Raw genomic sequence first — 20,306 nt, 5'->3', positions numbered from 1 at the left:
GCCCTTGGACTCAGTCCCTGGCCTTCTTTTCTCTTTTACACTCTCCCTGGATTGATTTCATCCGTCCCATGGTTTTAAACAGTATGTAAATGGCTGAAGAACCCCTATTTTATAACCCTAGCCCTGATGACTCCTGTGATTTTCACATTCATACATTCAATTACTCACTTGACATTTCCACATATTTAACGGACTTCTCAAATTTATTGTCCCAAACTAGTTTCTCTTGAACTTTTCCATTCTCAGTAAATGACACCACTATTGACCCAGATGCTCAAGTCAAAAACCTGAGTGATCCTAAATTTCTCTCTTCCTTAAACTCTACCTCATCTCCTCCCCACATCCCATCTATCAGCAAAATTGCATCAGTACTATTTTCAAGATCTATTCTTTAATTATTCAACTTCATCTCTATATCCACTTCCACCTCCAAATTGTCGTCACTCATCTGGACTATTACAATGGTCTTCCTGTTGCCACTCCTGCCTCCGTACAATACATCCTGCACATAGCAGCCACAGAGTCAAAAAAAGAAAAAAAAAGAAAGAAAAAAACCCAGATTGTACCATTGTCCTGTATAAAGTCTGTTAATATTTCTCATTGCACTGGGAATAAATTCAAACAACCCTACCATGGTTTACGTGTGGCCCCATATGAACTAGCTTCTCTTCCACTTCTCCAACCACCCCCTTACCCCTCATTCGGCTCTAGCTACACTGGTCTCCTTGATGCCCCTCTAACATGTCAAGCCCTTTTCTGCCTCAGGGCCTTTGCCTCTGTTCTTTCTGCAAAATTTTACCTCCCATATCTTCCCACAGCTGGCTCTTTATCATCCATTAGCACTAATGTTATTTCTTCAGACAGGTGTTCCTTGCCTTTGTCCCCATCAGTCTTGGTCAAAGCACCTTATTCCCTTGGAAGCATTTACCACTCTCCAGAATTAATTTGTTCATTTGTTGGCATGTTCTGTGTCTTTCACAGACAGAATGTAAGTTCCCTGAAGGCAGAAGCCTTGTCTGTCTCCTTGGCTATTGATGACAGGCCTAGCGAAGTGCCTAACGTGTGAGCACCCAATAAGAATTTGTTGGATGAATTCATTCAACAGCTATTTTTAGAACCCCTACAAAATACCACCTGCTGTTCTAAGTTCTTGACATTTTTCTGTGAACGAAACAGAACACAGATCTCTGCCCTCAGAGACCTAGCATTTTAGTGGGGGAGATGGGCAATAAGCAAGACATAGTAAGTGACAATACAGTACGTTTAAAGGTGATAAGTGCTGTGGAAGAAGAGTTTCTGGGTGAAAACTTAGAATATTCCCCAGTCTCTTCCATTTGTGTGTAAAGTGGAAAAGTCATTTGCTTTGCAGACCCTTGAAATCTTGGCTTCTAGAGATGAAAGATGAGATCCTGAGCAATCTACCTCTTTAAGGCTCAGCTCCCTTATCTGTAAAGCAGAGTAATACCCATATCACAAGATTGGTGTGACCCTTCCCAGCCACCCACTCTCACCCTATTATTCCAAGGGGAGGAGACATATGGTGCAGCATTTTCTCCCTCTCTGAACCCCTAGCATGCTTTAAAACAAAATCAGCCCAACTTTCGTGAAAATGCTCAATATATCCTTACTGAATAAATATGTGGACTAACAAGTGTATGGATAATTTCAGAGCAAACAAACAATCAAAGCTACTTGTCTTCAGAAACAATGCTTTTTAAAAGACAGAGTAGGAGGTCCTCACCTTTCTTTAATAATTATTTTTCCCTCTTTATCATTTAATTCCATTTTTACAGATCCCTACTGTTAAAGACAGAAGGATCTGCTATCCATTTAGTCTGTCTTATCATACGTAAAAGTAAAATCACAGAGATAATTATTTTATAGGAGGATAGAACGTTTATTTAAATGGAAACACTAATCTTTATTTTCATCATGCTGAAGTGTGTGGTTACAAACGATTTTCAATAAAACACTATATATAATAAGCAAAAAATAAGTTAATACAATGTAAACCTTACATATAGTTTCATCAATTAACAGGTTTAAGAACAGACGAGCCATTTAAGACTTTGGAGCTACATCTAGTAGAAAACTGCAAACACTCAAACCTTATCAACCCCAAGTAAGACACTAAAGAGCTATCAAGGCTTCTTCAAACCAATGACACAAATACATTTTTCTTTTTGGTTACGGTCCCCTGCTATGCACAAGACCACTGGAATGCTGTAACAATTACACATTTTAAAACGGCAAAAAGCAAAGCAAGGAGATAACATGCCAGCCTTATAGAAGCTGTCTTGAAAGTGCAAACTTTGCATTTTCTCTACCTGAACCACTAGGATAAGTATGGGCACCTCAGACGACACGGCGGGATCATGAGCATGCTTTCTGTATCACACTGGCGGGACATGTACTGGAACCAGGTCTCCATGCCTTCGAAGATACCTCCCGTTTTAAACAGTGAACAGGCTTCAGCTAAGTATAGTGCAAATCAAACACCGAGGAGCAAAAACGACAGAACAGAGACCGCCACAGGCCGACCCGCTGCTTCTCCACCTGGCAGCAGGCCACGCGGCACAGACTGGCACGCGGAAGTGACATCTTCTCTTTAGGGTTTGATATGACAGGCGGTGCGGCGGAGCGAGTGCAGCGCCACCGTGCAGCAGCCCCGCAGCAAGGCCCCGATGTTGTAGATGGGATCCGTTCCCCCCCTCTGCGTACTGAACGCCCACAGCACGGTGGGGACCACGGGGGCCGCCACGGCCAGGAGATCCACCAGGAAACTGCTGCTCCAGTACCGCCCCACGACGCCCCCGCCGGACAGCGGGACCAGGCCGTCCAGCCTTTCCTCCGCGGAGCCTGCAAAATCCAGCTCTCTCATGAGGCGGTTCCCACGTGCCTCCGGACCCACCTCGGCGGACGGGGTCTCCACGGGAGACAAAAGGATGGCAGAGTTTGGATTTCTTGGAGTTAAATCGACCACGATGGCAGAGATGGACTCCAGGAAGCTTTCCATCGAGTCGGCCCCGGACTCATCCTCAGGGGACGTGGAGCTGGAGGGACAGGGGTCCTGGAGCTTGAGCACGTGCCGGATGAGCTCGGAGACGGCAGGGCTGTAGGGCACCACGTCGGTCTGCACGGCCTGCTCCGCCACCGCGCTGCCCTCTTCCTGACCCTCCAACTCGAGGGCCTTTGCCCCAGGGCTGGCACGAAGCAGCTCCAGGTCGCCGGCCTCCACGGTGGTGGCTGTCACCAGCTCATCGAACACACCTGTGCCGTGGCCCGCGCTGTGTTCCCCCAGCAGCTCGCTGCTGGCCCCCGCCTCCACGGCCGGCTCCTCCGGGGTCAGCGCATCGGCCGTCGGGCCGAAAGCCGTGCCGAGGGCTAAGCCCTTCTCCGGGGAATCACACGGAAAGTCGAGACACAGCTCGTCCCTCAGAGAGCCATTGTGCGCCATCTCCATGCTCTGAAGTAGAGACTCCAGCTTCTTGTTTTGAATGTTTATGTCCACAAAATATTTCTGAATGCCTTTGTCCTTATCGGCCAAGCTGCTCCTCATCGTTTCGATGACCTGTTTGAGCTGCTGAATCTCCTTCCGGGCTTCCTTGAGGGCCAGCTGGGCCTCCACCCGGTGGCACTCTTCCTCAATCCAGTCCTCCCGCATTCGGGCCAGCTGGGACTTCAGCTCCACGATCTCACTCTCCCTAGGGCCAGAGGAGACAAGCCCCGCTCAGAAAAAGGCCAACTGTGAAGCAGGCAGCAAGCAGTTCTGGCACCCGGCCCAGCCCACGTTCTCCCACCGGAAACATACAGGTTAAATCAGTTTTGACATTTTTTTCTTTCGCAGGCATTAGCCCTGAACTGCCCCCTTAACTGTAAAATAGCTAAAATAATAACAGTAACTAGAATCAGAATAAAAAATGCTATTATTGGGTTGTTTTTTTTTTTTCTTTTTGAGTGCCCACCATATGTCTGATATTTCGCTAAGTACTTTTCAGGCATTATCCTCTACTCAATACAGACAGACCTCGTTTTACTGCACTTTGCTTTATGGTGCTTCGCAGATATTGTGTCTTTTTTTTACAAATTGAAGGTTTGTGGCAAACCTGCTTTGTCAGACGCTGGTTAGCATTTTTTAGCAATTAAGGTATTTTAAAATTAAGGTTTGTGCATTGTTTTTAGATATAATGCTATTGCACTCTTAGTAGACTCTAGTGTAGTGAAATAACTTTTATATGTGCTGAGAAGTGAAAAAATTCGTATGACTCACTTTATTGCAATATTTGCTTTATTGCAGTGGTCTGGAACCGAACCTGCAATATCTCTGAGGTAGTCCTGTATTTAATATTGGAAATTGTTTTATTAGAACACATTAGCGTCTCTTAGCTTGCTTTTATCTCCATAGTCTACTCTTTCCTATGTCCACAAAACAATTTGTGGAAGGAAAGTCCATATCACTTTTAATTACCTATCAAAGGCAGAAGGCAGACTGATAAGCTTTAGCAGTGCAAAACAGTTCTGATCATACACCAATGATAATTTCTTAAAAATTTATTTAAATCATAAAAAGCTACATGTTGCAAGGACTTTGTGAAATGTTGATCATTCTCTCTCCTCTCAGGCAAGATAACACTGGATCCATCCTACACTGAAGGGAATCTATTCTATTTCTTTTTAGATCCTTCACAGGACCCTATTTCCAGATATTTGTCAAAAAATTCTTCCTTACATATAATTTCTTCATAGTCTGTGTAAATATATGTCCTCATAGTCTCAGTGTTTCTGAAGACCAGGTAGTCAGGATCCTGACATATTTGAACAGATGCTGTAAGTATTGCTTCTTTAAGTTTAGGCTTGACTCTTCTCCAGTTTCACTGCCTTCCCATACCTCCCTCCCATGACTATTCAAACCCTCCCATAGATTCCTCAAATCATAAACCAAAGACTTCCAGAAAGTAGGGTCTGACTCAAGTCACCCTTACCCTGAGTTCACAGCCACTCTGGTCAGAGCTCGGCTTGTCAACTGCAAAATGACAGGGAAAAACTATCAAGCAGAAAATCTGGCCTGTCCCAAGATGTCAGTCTCTTCTCTCTGGGATAAGATCTCTTAAGCTGGGGCTGTTTTTTTTTTTTTTTTTTTTAATTACTGTAACACTTGGCCTAGAATAATGAACCTCTTCCTTCAGCACAGAAATAGCTTGTAGGAATCACAATGGACAAGGCCATCCACTCTCTCACAGAGATAAACAGGGCTTCACAGGGGCCAACTGTGTGTGACCCATTCTGCTGAAAGTATGGGATTGTTCCTCCAAGTGTTCCCACCATTTAAAAATAGTCACACACACACCCGATTTTTCACATCAAAGCTGGACACACCCAGAAAAAGCAGAGGATCCCTTCCAACCCAGGAGTGTTCCCTGGACCCCTGAAACAGCCAAATCACGCAGGATTATAAAATAGCTCTTTTGAGAGACTGATTTAAGAAATCTGACAAAAATTAAATGAAGTCATTTGTCTTCTTTTCTTGTGTGGGTTCATATTTCATTTTATGGAAAAAGAAAATGTCCTAAACCACAGCGTGCAAGGAACGTGGGTTCACCTCTCATGCAGTCGGCGCTCAGACTCCTTGAGCCTGGTCTTCAGGTGTCTCACTGTAACCTCCTTCTGCTGCAGAGGAGTCAAGTACTGCTCTGGATTTGGGGGTTTGACACCATGATTTTCACCACAGGACATGTACCTTCCAGATCGCCTGAAACAATCGAAGTAACGAAATGTTACTTTTTCTATAAAAAGAAAAGTTAAGGCACAGCTAACAGGCTGAGAAGAAATGGCAGCCATTTGCTGGGACCTTAAACCCCAGCAGCGTGTGACCTCACTTCAGAAGGGGGACAATAATCCACCTGCCAATCTTAGGACTGTTCAAACTGGGAAGATTGGGGGCGGGGTGTTTGTGGAGGGGGCAGGGACAGGAGAGAGGGAGATTTTCTGTGGCCTAGGGATGATCTCATATAAAATAATGCACAATTGTCCACAGGCCTGCCTGGCAGTTCAGAGTAACAGGCTATTCTGTTAAAGGACAATGAGTAGGGGCAGGTGGGAGGGCAGGAAGGGAGCGAGATGACCTCGCTTCCACACAATGTGCCACTTGCCTAAAGATCCTGATTGTTGTTAGTTGAATTCAGATTGTTCTGACATCAGTGTGAGTGTGCTGACTTGGTGGAAGCTTTCCTTCTTCTGCAGGGAAAAAGGCTAGTCCAGTCTCACCAGATAGGTTTTGTAAGAGAGGCGCCCACTGCTCTACAAAACTTCCCTTGCTGGAATCTTGGCCTGGCCAAGAGTTGGGTATCCCTGCTGTAAGAGCTGACTAATGAGACCGGGATGCCCAGGAGGAGGAAGACCGAAGGAGGAGGGCTGGCAGCTTCTTCCTCGACTCGGGACCGCATCCAAGCCGCTGCACTAGCCCTGTTCCCCCTGAGCCTGTGCTCCATCCAAGGTGGCCCGAGTCCAGCGTCCAGTTCCTAACTCTCCTGTTGGGGCCTGTTTGGATGTGCAGTTCCTTTTTTTCTGCACCCTCATGCCTCCCGGGGACTAATTCATTCCTTGCTTGACTTTCAGATCTCATTTCAATTTCACTTTTTCAGAAGCCTCCTCTGACCCCTCCGGCCCGAGTTGGAGCCCGTCCCCACCTTTTACATGCACATATAACAACAGGTACTTGCAGAATAATCGTAATGTGTTTCTGTCATTAGATAGCTAATATTTTTCTTCTCCTCTGGGCGGTCAGCAGAGGGACCATCTCGGTTGTTTACTGCTCTATTCCCAGTGCTTTACACAGTACTGGGCACAACGTGGTACTCGATAAGCATCTGGTGTTTGAATGAATGAGCAAACACACGAATGGCTCTTCTCTGTTCGGAGGGAAATGCATAGGACCCTCCAATTGCCGCTGTGCCCTTTTTTCTGTCTAGCCAGGAACTCCTGGGACTGCGGAACCTTATTAGAAATGAAATTGTGGCTCGTGCCCTTTCTGCAGCAGCCCTTGAAGGATTAGCTGAGTGTGGGAAAGGAAGGAGAAGTGTCGTATTACAGAATAAGGCAGGGGATCAAGAGTTGTATCATTTTTCAAATTTTTTTTTTAAAGAGAAGCTTACCAAGTAGGACAAACTAAGAGTCATGAATTGGGAGATTGACGGCACTCACCTCATGACGGGGCTGCAGTCACTTCCCTTGTAGGAGCCGGAGTTGCTGCTACTGGGGGAAGAAGGCGCATAACTGGGATGGATGTTAACGGGACTCAGCTGATTCCTGCACAGCATGGACAGAAGGTCCTTCTCCCGTGGGGAGGGTGGGCTGTTGCCAGACTTGTACGATGAAGCTCCATTGCTCCGCCCGTGGGGACCTCGACTGGGAGAGAAGCAGGAAGAATGTTAGAATCCTTGGGGCTGCAGATACCCAAATGCGAACGCTTTGTTCCTTCTTAAAGCTAGTCACCACTGAGGAAATCCAATCTATAGGGTTGAAAAGGGCAACATAATTATTCGAGCAATTTGGCGTTGTGAGTGGCCTTCTTCCCACCTGCCCGATATTTTCTCTCCTGTGTCACCAGCACAGGCAACCTCTCCCTCTTCTATTCTTTCAAATAGTTTCTGACCATATATTAAACCCAGCTGCCTGCTGAGAACACAAACCATGTAAAATATCGATTTGGTTTAGTCTCGTTCCAGAGGCCATTTTGAAGATGTGGCGTTTGTTCCAGTATACCTGTTTCTGCATTAAAATATCCAGGTTTGGCTCATGTTGGGTAAGAAAATTAGGGTGTTTCATTTGGAGGATGGGGGAGAAGGGGTTTGCCCGTAAAGAAGAAGGAAAAAACAGGATAGATAAATATAACCCACATAAATGTATCGCCTATAATTTTTTTTTTTAATAAATTTATTTATTTATTTATTTATGGCTGTGTTGGGTCTTCGTTTCTGTGCGAGGGCCTTCTCCAGTTGCGGTGAGCGGGGGCCACTCTTCATCGCGCTGCGCGGGCCTCTCACTGTTGCGGCCTCTCCCGTTGCGGAGCACAGGCTCCAGACGCGCAGGCTCAGTAGTTGTGGCTCACGGGCTCAGTTGCTCCGCGGCATGTGGGATCTTCCCAGACCAGGGCTCGAACCCGTGTCCCCTGCATTGGCAGGCGGATTCCTAACCACTGCGCCACCAGGGAAGCCCTCGTCTATAATTTTAACCATCTATTTTTTTTCTTTTTCTTTCCATCCCCAATGACATAGCACAACCTTTATCATTTAACTGCTTAAATGTTAGCCCCCTTTTTTCCCCTGCCTCTTGTCTTGCCCCTCCAGCAAGGAGGCTGTCCCTGTGGTGAGACTGGCTTTTCTAATATGGAATTTGAATATCACTGGCCTCCTCAAAGCCATTCAATGATTCCCCGCAGCCTCCAGAATAAAGGCCAGACCCCTTAATACAGCTCCCAAGGTCTGATCCCACCACCCCATCCAACCCATCCTCTGCTCTTCCTCCCCCTGCATTCCAGACGATGTACAGTTTCCTGATGGTCCATGCTCTCCATCCTCTTTTTAGTTTTGAACTTATTATTTTCTCTGCCTAGAATGTTCTTCTGCTCCTACCCTGAGCCTCTGGGTACCTCCTACTTCAAGACTGATGGGAACCTACTCCAAGCAGCCTTCTCTGGACCCTTCATTCCCGAGGCCAGTGTAGGTGCTGTTCGCTGGTGCTTCCCAACACCCTGTGCAGACTTCACCGGGGAACTTATCACAGTGCATCACCACGCACGTCTGTCTGTCTTTTCCACTAGACCAGGGCATCCTGAGGGCAGAAACACAGCCTGTGCTTTTACATCCCCACTACCTCCTGGCACATGCTAGGTTCTTCCTAAATGACTGCTAAGTGAATAAACCGGGTTGAAGTCCTGGCACTGCCACTTACTAGGAACTTAGGCAACTAAGCCACTTAATATTGGGGATATATGATAACTTTCACAGATTTGACGTGCAAATAAATCAAAGAATGGATGTTGAGTACCTTGGACAAGCTGTTAAGGGCAATTCAACTGCAGGGTACTGTTTCTGGATAAACTGTTTGAACTTCCCTGTTAATCTAGTTCCATTAAATTTGATACCCCGGAGTGTAAGGAAGCATCTAGAGAATGTTGAAATTACTTAAATAGGGTAGCACGTCTATGTCAGGAACATATCTTGCTGACATTACAAGGAAACAAAAGGGAACAAGCTACTTTTCATATAGCAGGACTTATTTTTGTCAATCCCTCTTTGCAATTTTGATTACAACTGTATCCAACGGACACATCTCACTGAGAAACCTGAGTGAATGTGAGTATGAGTGTGTGTGGGGGTCTACTTGGCTCCAAAATCACAATTACTTACTTAAGATCAAATACAGTTTGAACTAGCGGTCAACCCAGTAAATCACATATAAATGAAACATCACCAAGTTCTAAAGTTAAAAAGTTCTTTCCTTTTGAAATCATCCACATGGACTCTGCCTCCTTTTTTGTGAGAAGAGGACATTTTATATGGAACAGATGGGCCGGTGGCTTTGTGACAAACCAACTTCAGCAGTTCTTTGGTGGGCGTGGGGCAGAAAAGAACATGTACTCTGGCTTGGATGTCCCTCTCTATGCTTCATTTCTGTTGGCCTGACTATTTCTTAATGTGGCTATGAGAAACATGGAGAGTCAACGATTACAAGTTAGGAGAAAGAGTAAAGAGCTATCCCTCATGTGGACCTGGGGAATTCTATTCTGAGTTAACCTTTGCTGAGAACCTTCTGTGACCCAAGCCTTTGTTGCAGGTGCTCTATGAACATTGTTTCACTTAATTTTGACCATCATGGCAATAAGGCTTATGGCAATAAGACCGGTATAATGATCATTTCCCTTTTATATTATGTGAAGTACAGGCAGTACTCAGTTATGTGAAATAACTGAGGCTCAGGGGAAAAAAAAAACTGGTTCAAGAACTCACAGCTCAACTGGGATTTAAATCCAGGTCTCAACTCTACAGACATGTCTCCAGCTTTATACAAATGGAATATATTGTTTGGGTCTTGTAAACAGGTATATTAGGTACTGGCTAGGTATGTGGTTATTACCTGAAGAATTTACCACCGATTTCTTTAGTTTGACGCACACACTGAGATGCACGATTAGTGACGTACACATTAAATGAGATGAGGCTTTTGTAAGAACTCATCTGCTATACAGAATAGAGCAAAAACTCTTCAAACTATCAAACATTACTAAGGTATAATTGAGTCTTGAAATATATTTCAGGAAATGAGTTATTAGGCTGTTTGTAATAGCTAACTTTTAAAAAAGAAACTACATGCTTTAAATTATCAGTTCTGTTCCTTACATTTAGTTTAGTTCAAATGCTAACATGTGTGGGTACAAACTCACTGTGGATGATAATAAAAAACATTTGCAATGGAGAGGACAGGATTCCATGTTTGTCAAGGCCGTGCACAGGCCTTGACAAATCTGACGCTACCTTCTTAACCCTCCCCACATCCCTTGGTCTGATGGACAAAAAGAATGCAGCCCACAGAGAGGAGATAGAATTCTGGTACCCCGCCCCCTTCCTGCAAATCTGAACCAGTAACTGGAAAGTGAGAGAAAGGGAGAAGTGAAGAAGGGATCCTCAGCAGGCACCCAGGTGACTCTCTATTCTCCAGGCATTGCCCTTTCCTTCAGGTAACATCCTCACCCTCACCGTCACCGTCACCACCACCACCACCGTCACCGTGCTCATCATCATTGTTATGGGCTGAATGGTGTCCTCCCCAAATTCGCAGGTTGAAGCCTTAACCCCCAGTACCTAAGAATGTGACTGTATTTGGATACGGGGCTTTAAAAAAGGTATTTATGCTAAAATGAGGCCCTTAGGGTGGGCCCTAATCCCAATTTGACCAGTGCCCTTACAGGAAGAGGAAATTTGGACACAGACAGGCACAGAGAAAAGACTAGGTGAGGAAACAGGGACAAGACAGCCATCTACAAGCCAAGGAGCAAGGCCTCCACAGAAGCCAGTCCTGCTGACACCTTGATCTTGGACCTCTAGCTTCCAGAATTGTGAGAAAGTACATTTCTGTTGGTTAAGTCCCCCAGTCTACGGTATTTTGTTATAACAGCCTGAGCAAACTAATACAATCATATTCACCACCACCACCACCATCAGTGGCAGCAGCAGCAGCATCTTGCCCATTAGTATTATTTTTATCACTATTGACTAAAACAAGCATGTAATGACTCTTTTCCTGAGTTCTGGGCACTGTCTTAAGCACTCATATCTATCAGTTCATTTAAATCAGTGAGGTAGATGCCATTATTACCCCATTTTCCAGAACAGGAAACTGAGGCTCGGGGCCCTGGGTCTTGCACCTAATAAGCAATGGACACTGAACTCAAGCCCAGGTCCATCTGACTCCAAATCCTGAGCTTTTTTTTTTTCTTCTTCTTACTTCTCTCTGCCTCTGATAAGATTAGAATTTTAGCTTTGTTGTTGTTTTTTTTTAATTAATTTATTTTTGGCTGCATTGGGTCTTCGTTGCTGTGCACAGGCTTTCTCTAGTTGCAGCGAGGGGGGGGCTACTCTTTGTTGTGGTGTGCGGGCCTCTCATTGCGGTGGCTTCTCTTGTTGCAGAGCAAGGGCTCTAGGTGTGCAGGTTTCAGTAGCTGTGGCTCGCGGGCTCTAGAGCGCAGGCTCAGTAGTTGTGGCACATGGGCTTAGTTGCTCCGCGGCATGTGGGATCTTCCTGGACCAGGGCTCGAACCCACGTCCCCTGCATTGGCAGGCGGATTTTAACCACTGCGCCACCAGGGAAGCCCTAGGGTTCTAGTTTACAAAAGAGAATTCCTCAGAAATATCAGCAGAGTTGGCCTTCTCTAAGAAGAGATGGTTTGTAAATCTTTTAAGTTTTGTTTTTAAAATTGCCTGTCAAAAACATTCTTTCCAACTACCCCTGTCCTTCATTTCCCCCACCCCTTCACCAAATGTTCCCACTAGCCTTCCTCCCAGGATCTAATTCTCCACAAAGTAAATTCATTTATTACAGGAGGAACCAGCCAATTAAAAGAATCATAAGCTATTTTAAAGTTTTGCATGGATACCCGGCCCATCTAGAGGAGCTATCCTCAATGCATGGTCCTGTAGAACACACAGATTATGTGAAACACCTGAGATGTTCCATCCCAGATATCTACTGATGGTATTCTGTGCCTGGGTCAGATAAAAAAAGTGAACATAATGGATAGAACATTTGCCTATTTCAATTTCCTGTCTATTAAGCATATATCTGATTTCCACATAATTATATTTAACTACTTTATGTTTAACACATCAATTTTTCATCACTGAGAGAATTCATTCAGAGAGGATTCCAGACTAGAATATTTTCTCTAAGTCACTCAGTATAACTGACTTTACCTTGGAATTTAACCACAAACACAAATTCCTTTGAAATGCTTAACAAAATTGGCTTGCTCTTCAGGCCATTTCTTTTTTCCTTTGCCTCTCTGTTCTTTGATGCCTTGTACCATGGGTATGTGCTGATTTCTTGAATGCGTGAGATAAATGGCTTATTCTCAGAGCAAGCCACGTCTGATTTGTACAGAGAATGTTTATAGTTACATCCTGTGATCCCAGAGGCACTTTATTTCCAAAATAAATGGTATTTATCTATTTTGAAGAACAATTGTGCTTCTTCACTGTGGACTTCACTCTTTAGTTACAAGTTTGTTTGGCTTCAGCTTTAACAACAAAACTCTGCACTGGGGATCTCAGGTCCCTTTATAAATATCAGCCATATCTTCTGCTCACCTAAGAGAAGTGGGAAACATTGGCTTGCTCAGTCCTGGAAATGCAAGCTTTTAGAAACTAAACAGCTTTTCTTCAGCAAGGAACCTTAAAAATCATGTGGTCCAATCTCCTTTTTACACACTTGGACACTGTGGCCCAGGACAGTCAAGTGACAGTCAACCCTGGTGTCATGTGGCTCACTCCATCGCTTTGTTCAGGTCCCTGCCCAGAGCTCACCTCATCACAGAGTCTCCAGCAACCAGCCTATCTAGACTATACCAAACATCCTATTACCCTCTATATCCTTTCCCTGTATTTAAAAATATATATATTATTTATATGCATTTATTATCTTTCTCTACTAGAATGAAAATAGTTTTTCATGAGTTTTGTTTACTGCCATATCTCTAGAAACTGCCTCACAGTAGATGCTCGATAAATACGTATTGAATGAATAAATGAAGCCACTGACGGCAGCAGAGAATCCTGGGGCTGACAAGCTGTCGCCAAACGTGAACAGTGGCTCCCATTTCCCTCAAAGTCCTTCTCTCCCCCAGTCCAAACAGCACCAATGGCGAACACCTGCTGATGTTTACTATGCTTCCAGCAATGACCTCACATTTTACCTGAATTAACTAATTTAACCCTAACAATAAACCCTACCAGGTGGGTATGACTGTAGCCCTGTTTTCCAGGTGAGAAAACTGAGGCGTGGAGAAGTTGAGCAACTTGCTCAGGGCCACACAGCCTGTAGATGGTGGAGCTGGCATTCAAACCAAGGTAGGCTGGCTGCAGAGCCCTCACACTTCGCTATTCTGTTCTACTGCCTCTTTCGGTGGGTAGGGGGCACCCAGGCCTATGAGCTTCATACTTTCTTCACCCCTTCCCCAAGTGAACGTTGGAGGTGGCCAGAGGGTCACTATGCTTCTTTCACAAAGATAAAAAAGGAGGCTCAGCTAGAGGAAAGAAAGGGTGAAGTCAGAGGCTCTACAGCTAAGAGGACAGATTCATGAAGGGGCGGCAGGGTGGGAAGTGGGAGACGCCTAGCCTTATCCTCAGGTGGGCACACAGGCGGGTGAGGGAAGGCGAGAGCAGGGAGGGAAGGCGCCAGGGCCGCATGAGAGGGCGTCGCGGGCGGAGGAACACAGGGTAACCACGTCGTGACCAAGGTGGGTGAGGCTGGCAAAAGTACCAACTGTGAATCACTGTAAAAACCAACCACACAGAAAGCACTCACTGAATAAGCATAAAATCGGAACGCACAGTAATCCAGGTGGTTCTAGAGACACATAAAGTACAGGTAAGTCGCCCGGGTAACGCGTCTTAACCATTACAGAGCAGGAGGCAGGAGGCGGGCCTACTTGCGTGAGAAAGAGGAGCGCTTGCTTCCCGCAGCAGACATGTGGACCTCAGGAGCCGAGATGCTGCCGGTGCTGCTCGAGGAGCTGAAATCGGCTTCGCTACCTGCAAAACAAAGGGGGAGAGAAGCATGGAGGAAATGAAACCCGAGAACACGCTGGCCAGTTCCCTGCCCTCCGACGGCCCCGGCTCCCCGCGTTTGCACACGGACTCAGCAAGTGGCCGGGTTCCAGCGCTCCCAGGCTCCCAGCGTTTTCCGCAAAGCAGACGAGAGAAGGCGCAGGCATGAGGGCGTCGTTTCATAAGCACAGCTTGGGAGCACAGTGAGGCAGGTTTCATAGATGCCGGCTTCCTGCAGAGGAGCAGCGGTGACCCGGGTCCGGCCCCAGTGCCCGCCTCTCCCTGTGCACCAGCACCCCCGGGAACATCAGCGTGCCGGCCCCAACGTTCAGCAGAATGAAAAGCCTGCTCGTCACCCCCAAAGAAGTTTTTCCCAGAGAGTTTATCTTTAGGCTTTGTCGTCGTCTAGCCGTACTTGACTTTGGCACGTTAGGGTCTGGAGATAAGCAACCGTCTAGAAGCTGTCATGGGGAAAGCCTGGGCTCCAGATAACTGCTCCAACCGGCACTATCTGATTATCCACCTTCTCTGGCTGCAGCTGCAGTTTTTCTATGAAGAACAGAACCTTAACAAATAGCAGGAACTGAACATTTCCAAAGAGAGTGAAAAAAGTTCACAGTGACAGTGACAGAAGCTGTGAATGAAATTGAAATTTGAATAGTTCTGGGGGTGAGTGGAGGGGTTTATTAGTTTGCAAAGATCACGTTACATTTGAGCAGACTAGAGTTCAGTGTGTAATTGGAAACATGCTGTGTGGTAGAATAACTAATATAAATTCATTTTAACAAAAAAAAATACATAGTTCTGAAATAGTAATAATGAAAACATTCCATGGATTGCCTGGGGAAGTGCAGGGGCATGGAAGAGGTAACAGAACATCAGGAAGAAGAGAACCAGCATTTTTTTTTTTTTAAAGAAGAAATTCCAGATGTTTTTGGAAAAATCAATCTGATAGGTACACAATTTTATTTGACCTTGTTTCTCAACTCCTATGCCACAATTTGAGACTCTTCTGGTCTAAAACCCAGAGCCAGATCACATTCCCGAGTTGAGGAAAATAGGAATAATCTAAATCCCTTGCATTTCTAACAAGCAGCGATCAGTAATCATCATTTATTGATGATCACAAGTCTTTATTGAGCGCATACTAGGTTCCAGGCCCTGTTCAAAATTCTTTCTATACTTTGTATCTGTTCATCTTGACAGCTTTGTAAGGCAGATATTAATCTCACTCTTCTACTATTGAGGAAACCAAAGCTGATCTATTTGTCCAAGACTTGTGGGTGATGAATCCTGTCCAGGACCAAATCCCATAATACCCCTGTGATAACATGTCCTCAGGAAGGCAGTGGTTAGAAGCAGGGGCAGGAGAGGTTCCTCCATAAACTGCCATCTCCCCCACAGTCAAGATGAGCCACAGGGACAAGATGCAGCCAGACCAGCCCACTGGTGGACAGGTGCTGTCACTTATGGGGTGTTTTAGTGTTGCTGGAGGGGAACGTCAATGACAGCAAGGCAAAGAGAGAGAAAAATCCCTTCCCTGGTTTCTAGGACCTCTCAGGAAGGTCAGCCTCTTCGGGGAAATAGATCAAGAAGGACCCCTTAGTGCAGATGACAGCAGTGAATCCCAACTCCCGCAGAATTCTAGGAGGATTAAGGTAGCAATTTATCAGAACTGGGACTGGCTATTCCTTCTGGATTTCAGAGACTTTGTCTAATGATGTAATGAACTCCCAGAAGCTCCCTGAACCTAATTAGTTGCCTCTGAGTAATGTGTTGGCTAACCTGTAGTATTTAACAGTCTCAAGGACTCATGATTGGAGTGCTATCCAGGAACACACTAGTCCTGACAGCCTAATTCAACCAGCCTTGTCTGCTAGTACATTACCAGGTTGGTTATTAAATGATAAAAGTGGACAGTTTTCAAAAATAGATCCTATGGTTGCAGCCACCAGGTGTAAGATACTATTTTCTAATGTAAAATTATTCCTCCGAAACACCCAATTTTCACTCTTTAAAAGGTATGCAAAAATCCATCAATTACAATTTAACTGCCTGCATAAAAATGGAAATTCTAGAACAGAAACAGACAATTGCTGAAAATCCATTTGTTACCTCACGATGCCTCTGACCTGCAGTAATTATGTACCCTGAACTGAAGGGACAACTTTGTTCTAAACTTTATTGCTCCTGGCACTCAATACATTGACTCTACTGTTTGAGTACTGTGATAGTGAAAAATGTATATGCTACTTAACTATTTCTGTTTATGATTTTTAAAAATATAAACTATTTCCAGTTTGCTTATTGCCATGTAAAGTCCATGCACTCTTTTTAAGGGATACACAGAAAAGTCAGTTTTACTGTGTGATCTGAATATATTCTCCCCATTTACTAAGAAAACTCAGAAGAAGGCTGGAGGCCTGAAAACCTCTTATTTATCTATTATCTGGCAACAAAGACACGGGGAAGGAGAGGCACTCCTTAATGCATTTCCTTTAAACAGTGTATGCAACTAGGTGATTGTCATGGGTGCTGTATGTAGTTCAGTGCTCTTTTGGGTTACTAGAGTCATACAAAGAGAGTTCCTAACCTAAAAACATAGGCCCTGAGTCAGACAGCCCAGGTTCAAATCCCACCTCTACTGCTCGCTAGATGGAAGATGTAGGCACGTTACTTCACCTCTCTCTGCCTCAATTTCTTAATCTGTGAAATGGAGATTGATGATCATAGCACCTGCCTTGTAGGGTTATTGTAAGCAATGAATATCTATCTGCCATCTTAGAAAAACACCTGATCTGTTGTAAGCTCTCAATAAATGTTAGCTGTTATTATTATTCTGCAGGGGTTAAAAAGACAACTTTTTATTATACTCTACATCTCCTTTGTGGAAAATTTAGAAAATAGCAACGATGCAGAGGGAAAAATATAGTCTATAATTCCATCACCAAAAAAATAACCTTTTGGCATGTAACTATTCAGCATTCATACTTAATACATTACTATGTAACCTAATTGTTTTTCTTTTAATATGTGAATATCTTTAAAACATGGCACATTTTGTTTTATTAAATCAATGAATATGTAGGCTATGTCCAATTTTTCTATCATTAGAAGCAAAAACTATGTGCCAGAAACCATCCTGAGCATCTTTTACATATTAATTCATTTATTTCTCATGACAGGACAGACCCTATGAGGCAGGGACAGCAAAGGCAGAGAAGTTGTGATGCTCACCAGGTGACACAACTAATGAGAAGTAGAGCCAAGAGGGAAACCAGGCCGTCTGACCACAGGGTCCATGCTCTTTTTTTTTTTTTTAAATTATATCTTTTATTTTAAGTTAATTAATTAATTTAGTTTCGGCTGCATTGGGTCTTCGTTGCGGTGCGCAGGCTTCTCATTGCAGTGGCTTCTCTTGTTGTGGAGCACAGGCTCTAGGCGCACGGGCTTCAGTAGTTGTGGCGCACGGGCTTAGTTGCTCCTCGGCATGTGGGATCTTCCCGGACCAGGGCTCGAACCCGTGTCCCCTGCATTGGCAGGCGGATTCTTAACCACTGCACCACCAGGGAAGCCCAGGGTCCATGCTCTTAAACACGGGCTTAATGGCTATCCTTGGGCATACAAATTTACATCCTTGTTTGATTACTTCCTTAGTATAAATTCCTAAAAGTAGAATATTTAAGCCATAGTATATACTCATTTTAAGACTTTTAGTATATATTCCATAGGGATTTTTTGGATGGCATTAGCCGAAAGCAGTTTTGGTGGACAAGGAAGTGTTTGCCCCCATCTGCCCGTGTGTAGACACCTGATTGGTAAATCTCTGATGCCACAGGGAATACTTCGACAAAGCACAGGAAACAGTATTTGGCCCTTGAAGAGCTGTGCTTGAAAAGCTGAAGGGGATTTAAAAATATGCATATCCAAGTCGTCCTCATCGATACTGTCTCCGATCAGCTGCTGGGGCTGGCGGAGCAGGGTTCCAGGACTAAACAGGGAGGATGCACTTGATGACCTTGAAGATAGTTGTGATGCCGATGTCCTGGTGACTACACACCCTGCAGCGGGCTTTCCAACTATCAGGGAGCTACGTTTTTTGTTCAGTAGTACTGCTGGATCCTCTTGAGAGGCTTTACTTTTATTCATAACCTTAGGGTAATAAGCATTCTGTGCATGTGATGGTAAGGCCGGGAATTAGAGAAGGAAGGGTAAATGGAAACAAAAAGACTATGGGCAAAAACTGATAACTAGATGCATTTTTTAAAAACACTGCCTGTGATTCAGTCTCTTAGGACGTTATTATTTTTGCCTCCTTTCAGGAGACTGTGGATTCCTCATACATCAGAACATCACAGGCCTCTGAGAACAGCGCCATCCTGACGTCTACGAAGCTGCATTAAGCCATCCTAAACCACTGCTTTAAGCAGCCCCAAACCTTCCTTTATCCTCTGTCACCACAAAGCTATCAAATTAATTCAGGTTGGCCACCTATATCCCCACCTCAAATAGAAGCAGCAAATTAAAAAAAAACAAAAAACAGTCCCCCATCAATTCATCCTCCCATCCCCCGTCCCCCCACACAGATACACAGATCTTTTATTTAAAGGGCTCTAGGGAGGAGAGAGAAGCCATTTTCACTGAAACCAAGCAGCACTATTAAGAAGCAGCTGGAGCAGTGGACACATGTAATTACAGAAGAAGCTGCTCCAAGTATATTCAGTAAGCACTGACTCTTAGCTTTGGGGGCCCAGCCAAGGAATCCAAAAAATGCTTCACAGCCTAAAGAGGATTTTTGTTTTAGCTTTTGCAAACTATTCTCAGAACCCCCATAGGTGTTTATCTCAGAAAAAAACATATATATATATATATATATGTTTTCTTGCATATCAGAACATGTCTTCCTGAAAAATTATAAATACCACTTCCATTTTATCATAATTTCAGAAAAGATTTATCTTCATTCTGATTGATGTTCATATGGAGCTGCCATACAGTTAAAAGCATATATGTAAACATTTAAAAACAGACGTTCAGGGACTTCCCTGGTGGTCCAGTGGTTAAGACTCCACACTCCCAATGCAGGGGGGCCTGGGTTCCATCCCTGGTCAGGGAACTAGATCCCACATGCCATAACTAAAGATCCCGCATGCTTCAGCGAAGATCCCACGAGCTGCAACTAAGACCTGGAGCAGCCAAGTAAATAAATAAATATTAAAAAAAAAAAAAAAGCTCAGCCCTCACCAGGTGGTGGTGGTTGTTTAAATAAGTAAATACATAAATAAATAAAAACAGAAGTTCAAATTTTAAGTATGTAGAAGTGAATAATTTTGTACTGATAAATCTAACTATATAACTATAAACATAAATCTAACCACATAAAAATAAAATAGCAGTCAAAGTCAAAGACAAATAACAAACTGAAAGAAAATATTTATAACATATTTATAGACAAAGGGCTAATTTCCTTAATTTACCAAAAGCTCAAACTGAGGCAGGAGACAGATGGGACCCCAGGGCAAATGCTTTGAGTTCGTTTCTTGTGGACCGATACTCCAAGGTGGGAATAAGAGGACAATTGAGACAGGAGGCTGGGCCCTGCCCAGATAGAAGATAAGAGACCACACAGTCCTCATTTTCAAAGTCAGGAGACCTCCCCGACTACCCATGTGCAGAAAGGCTCCTTGGAGGTCAAAAGGGGAGGGATGCCAACCTACCCACAGACCTCTTTGGTAGAATCCATCTTGGCTAAGAGATGCACGCACACACATGGGAAAATCCTGAGATATACCAAATACGGACTTTGAACCAGGCAGATCAAAATGATTGGCCAAAGGAAACCCGGAAGAAATGCCCCATAAAAGTAATTCAAACTGCCATGAGGGCATGACTCTCTCTCTGAGCCCGCCTGTGTGTCTATCCACACATACCGTACTTCTTTTTTCTCCTAATAAATACTTGTTTCACTACTTTCCGTCTTTGTGGGAA

General features: G+C 44.4%; 1 protein-coding gene across 8 annotated transcripts in view; it reads right to left on the bottom strand.

Moving 5' to 3' along the window:
* Nucleotides 1-15: 15 nt before the first annotated feature.
* The window catches only part of SYBU (syntabulin), a 125,908-nt gene continuing 105,617 nt past the window's right edge, over nt 16-20,306 (bottom strand). For all 8 annotated transcript variants that reach the window (XM_057531782.1, XM_007188789.2, XM_007188794.2 and 5 more), the window contains 4 exons: nt 14,201-14,303; nt 7,201-7,404; nt 5,600-5,749; nt 16-3,704 (listed from right to left, as the gene is read on the bottom strand). In XM_057531782.1, the coding sequence (XP_057387765.1) occupies nt 2,609-3,704; nt 5,600-5,749; nt 7,201-7,404; nt 14,201-14,303 (1,553 nt within the window). In that variant the 3' untranslated portion in view covers nt 16-2,608. The remainder of the gene's footprint in view (nt 3,705-5,599; nt 5,750-7,200; nt 7,405-14,200; nt 14,304-20,306) is intronic.

Source organism: Balaenoptera acutorostrata, chromosome 17, assembly GCF_949987535.1.
Source record: "Balaenoptera acutorostrata chromosome 17, mBalAcu1.1, whole genome shotgun sequence".
Taxonomy (NCBI): Eukaryota; Metazoa; Chordata; class Mammalia; order Artiodactyla; family Balaenopteridae; genus Balaenoptera; species Balaenoptera acutorostrata.
This window is presented reverse-complemented; position numbering and strand designations above follow the sequence as displayed.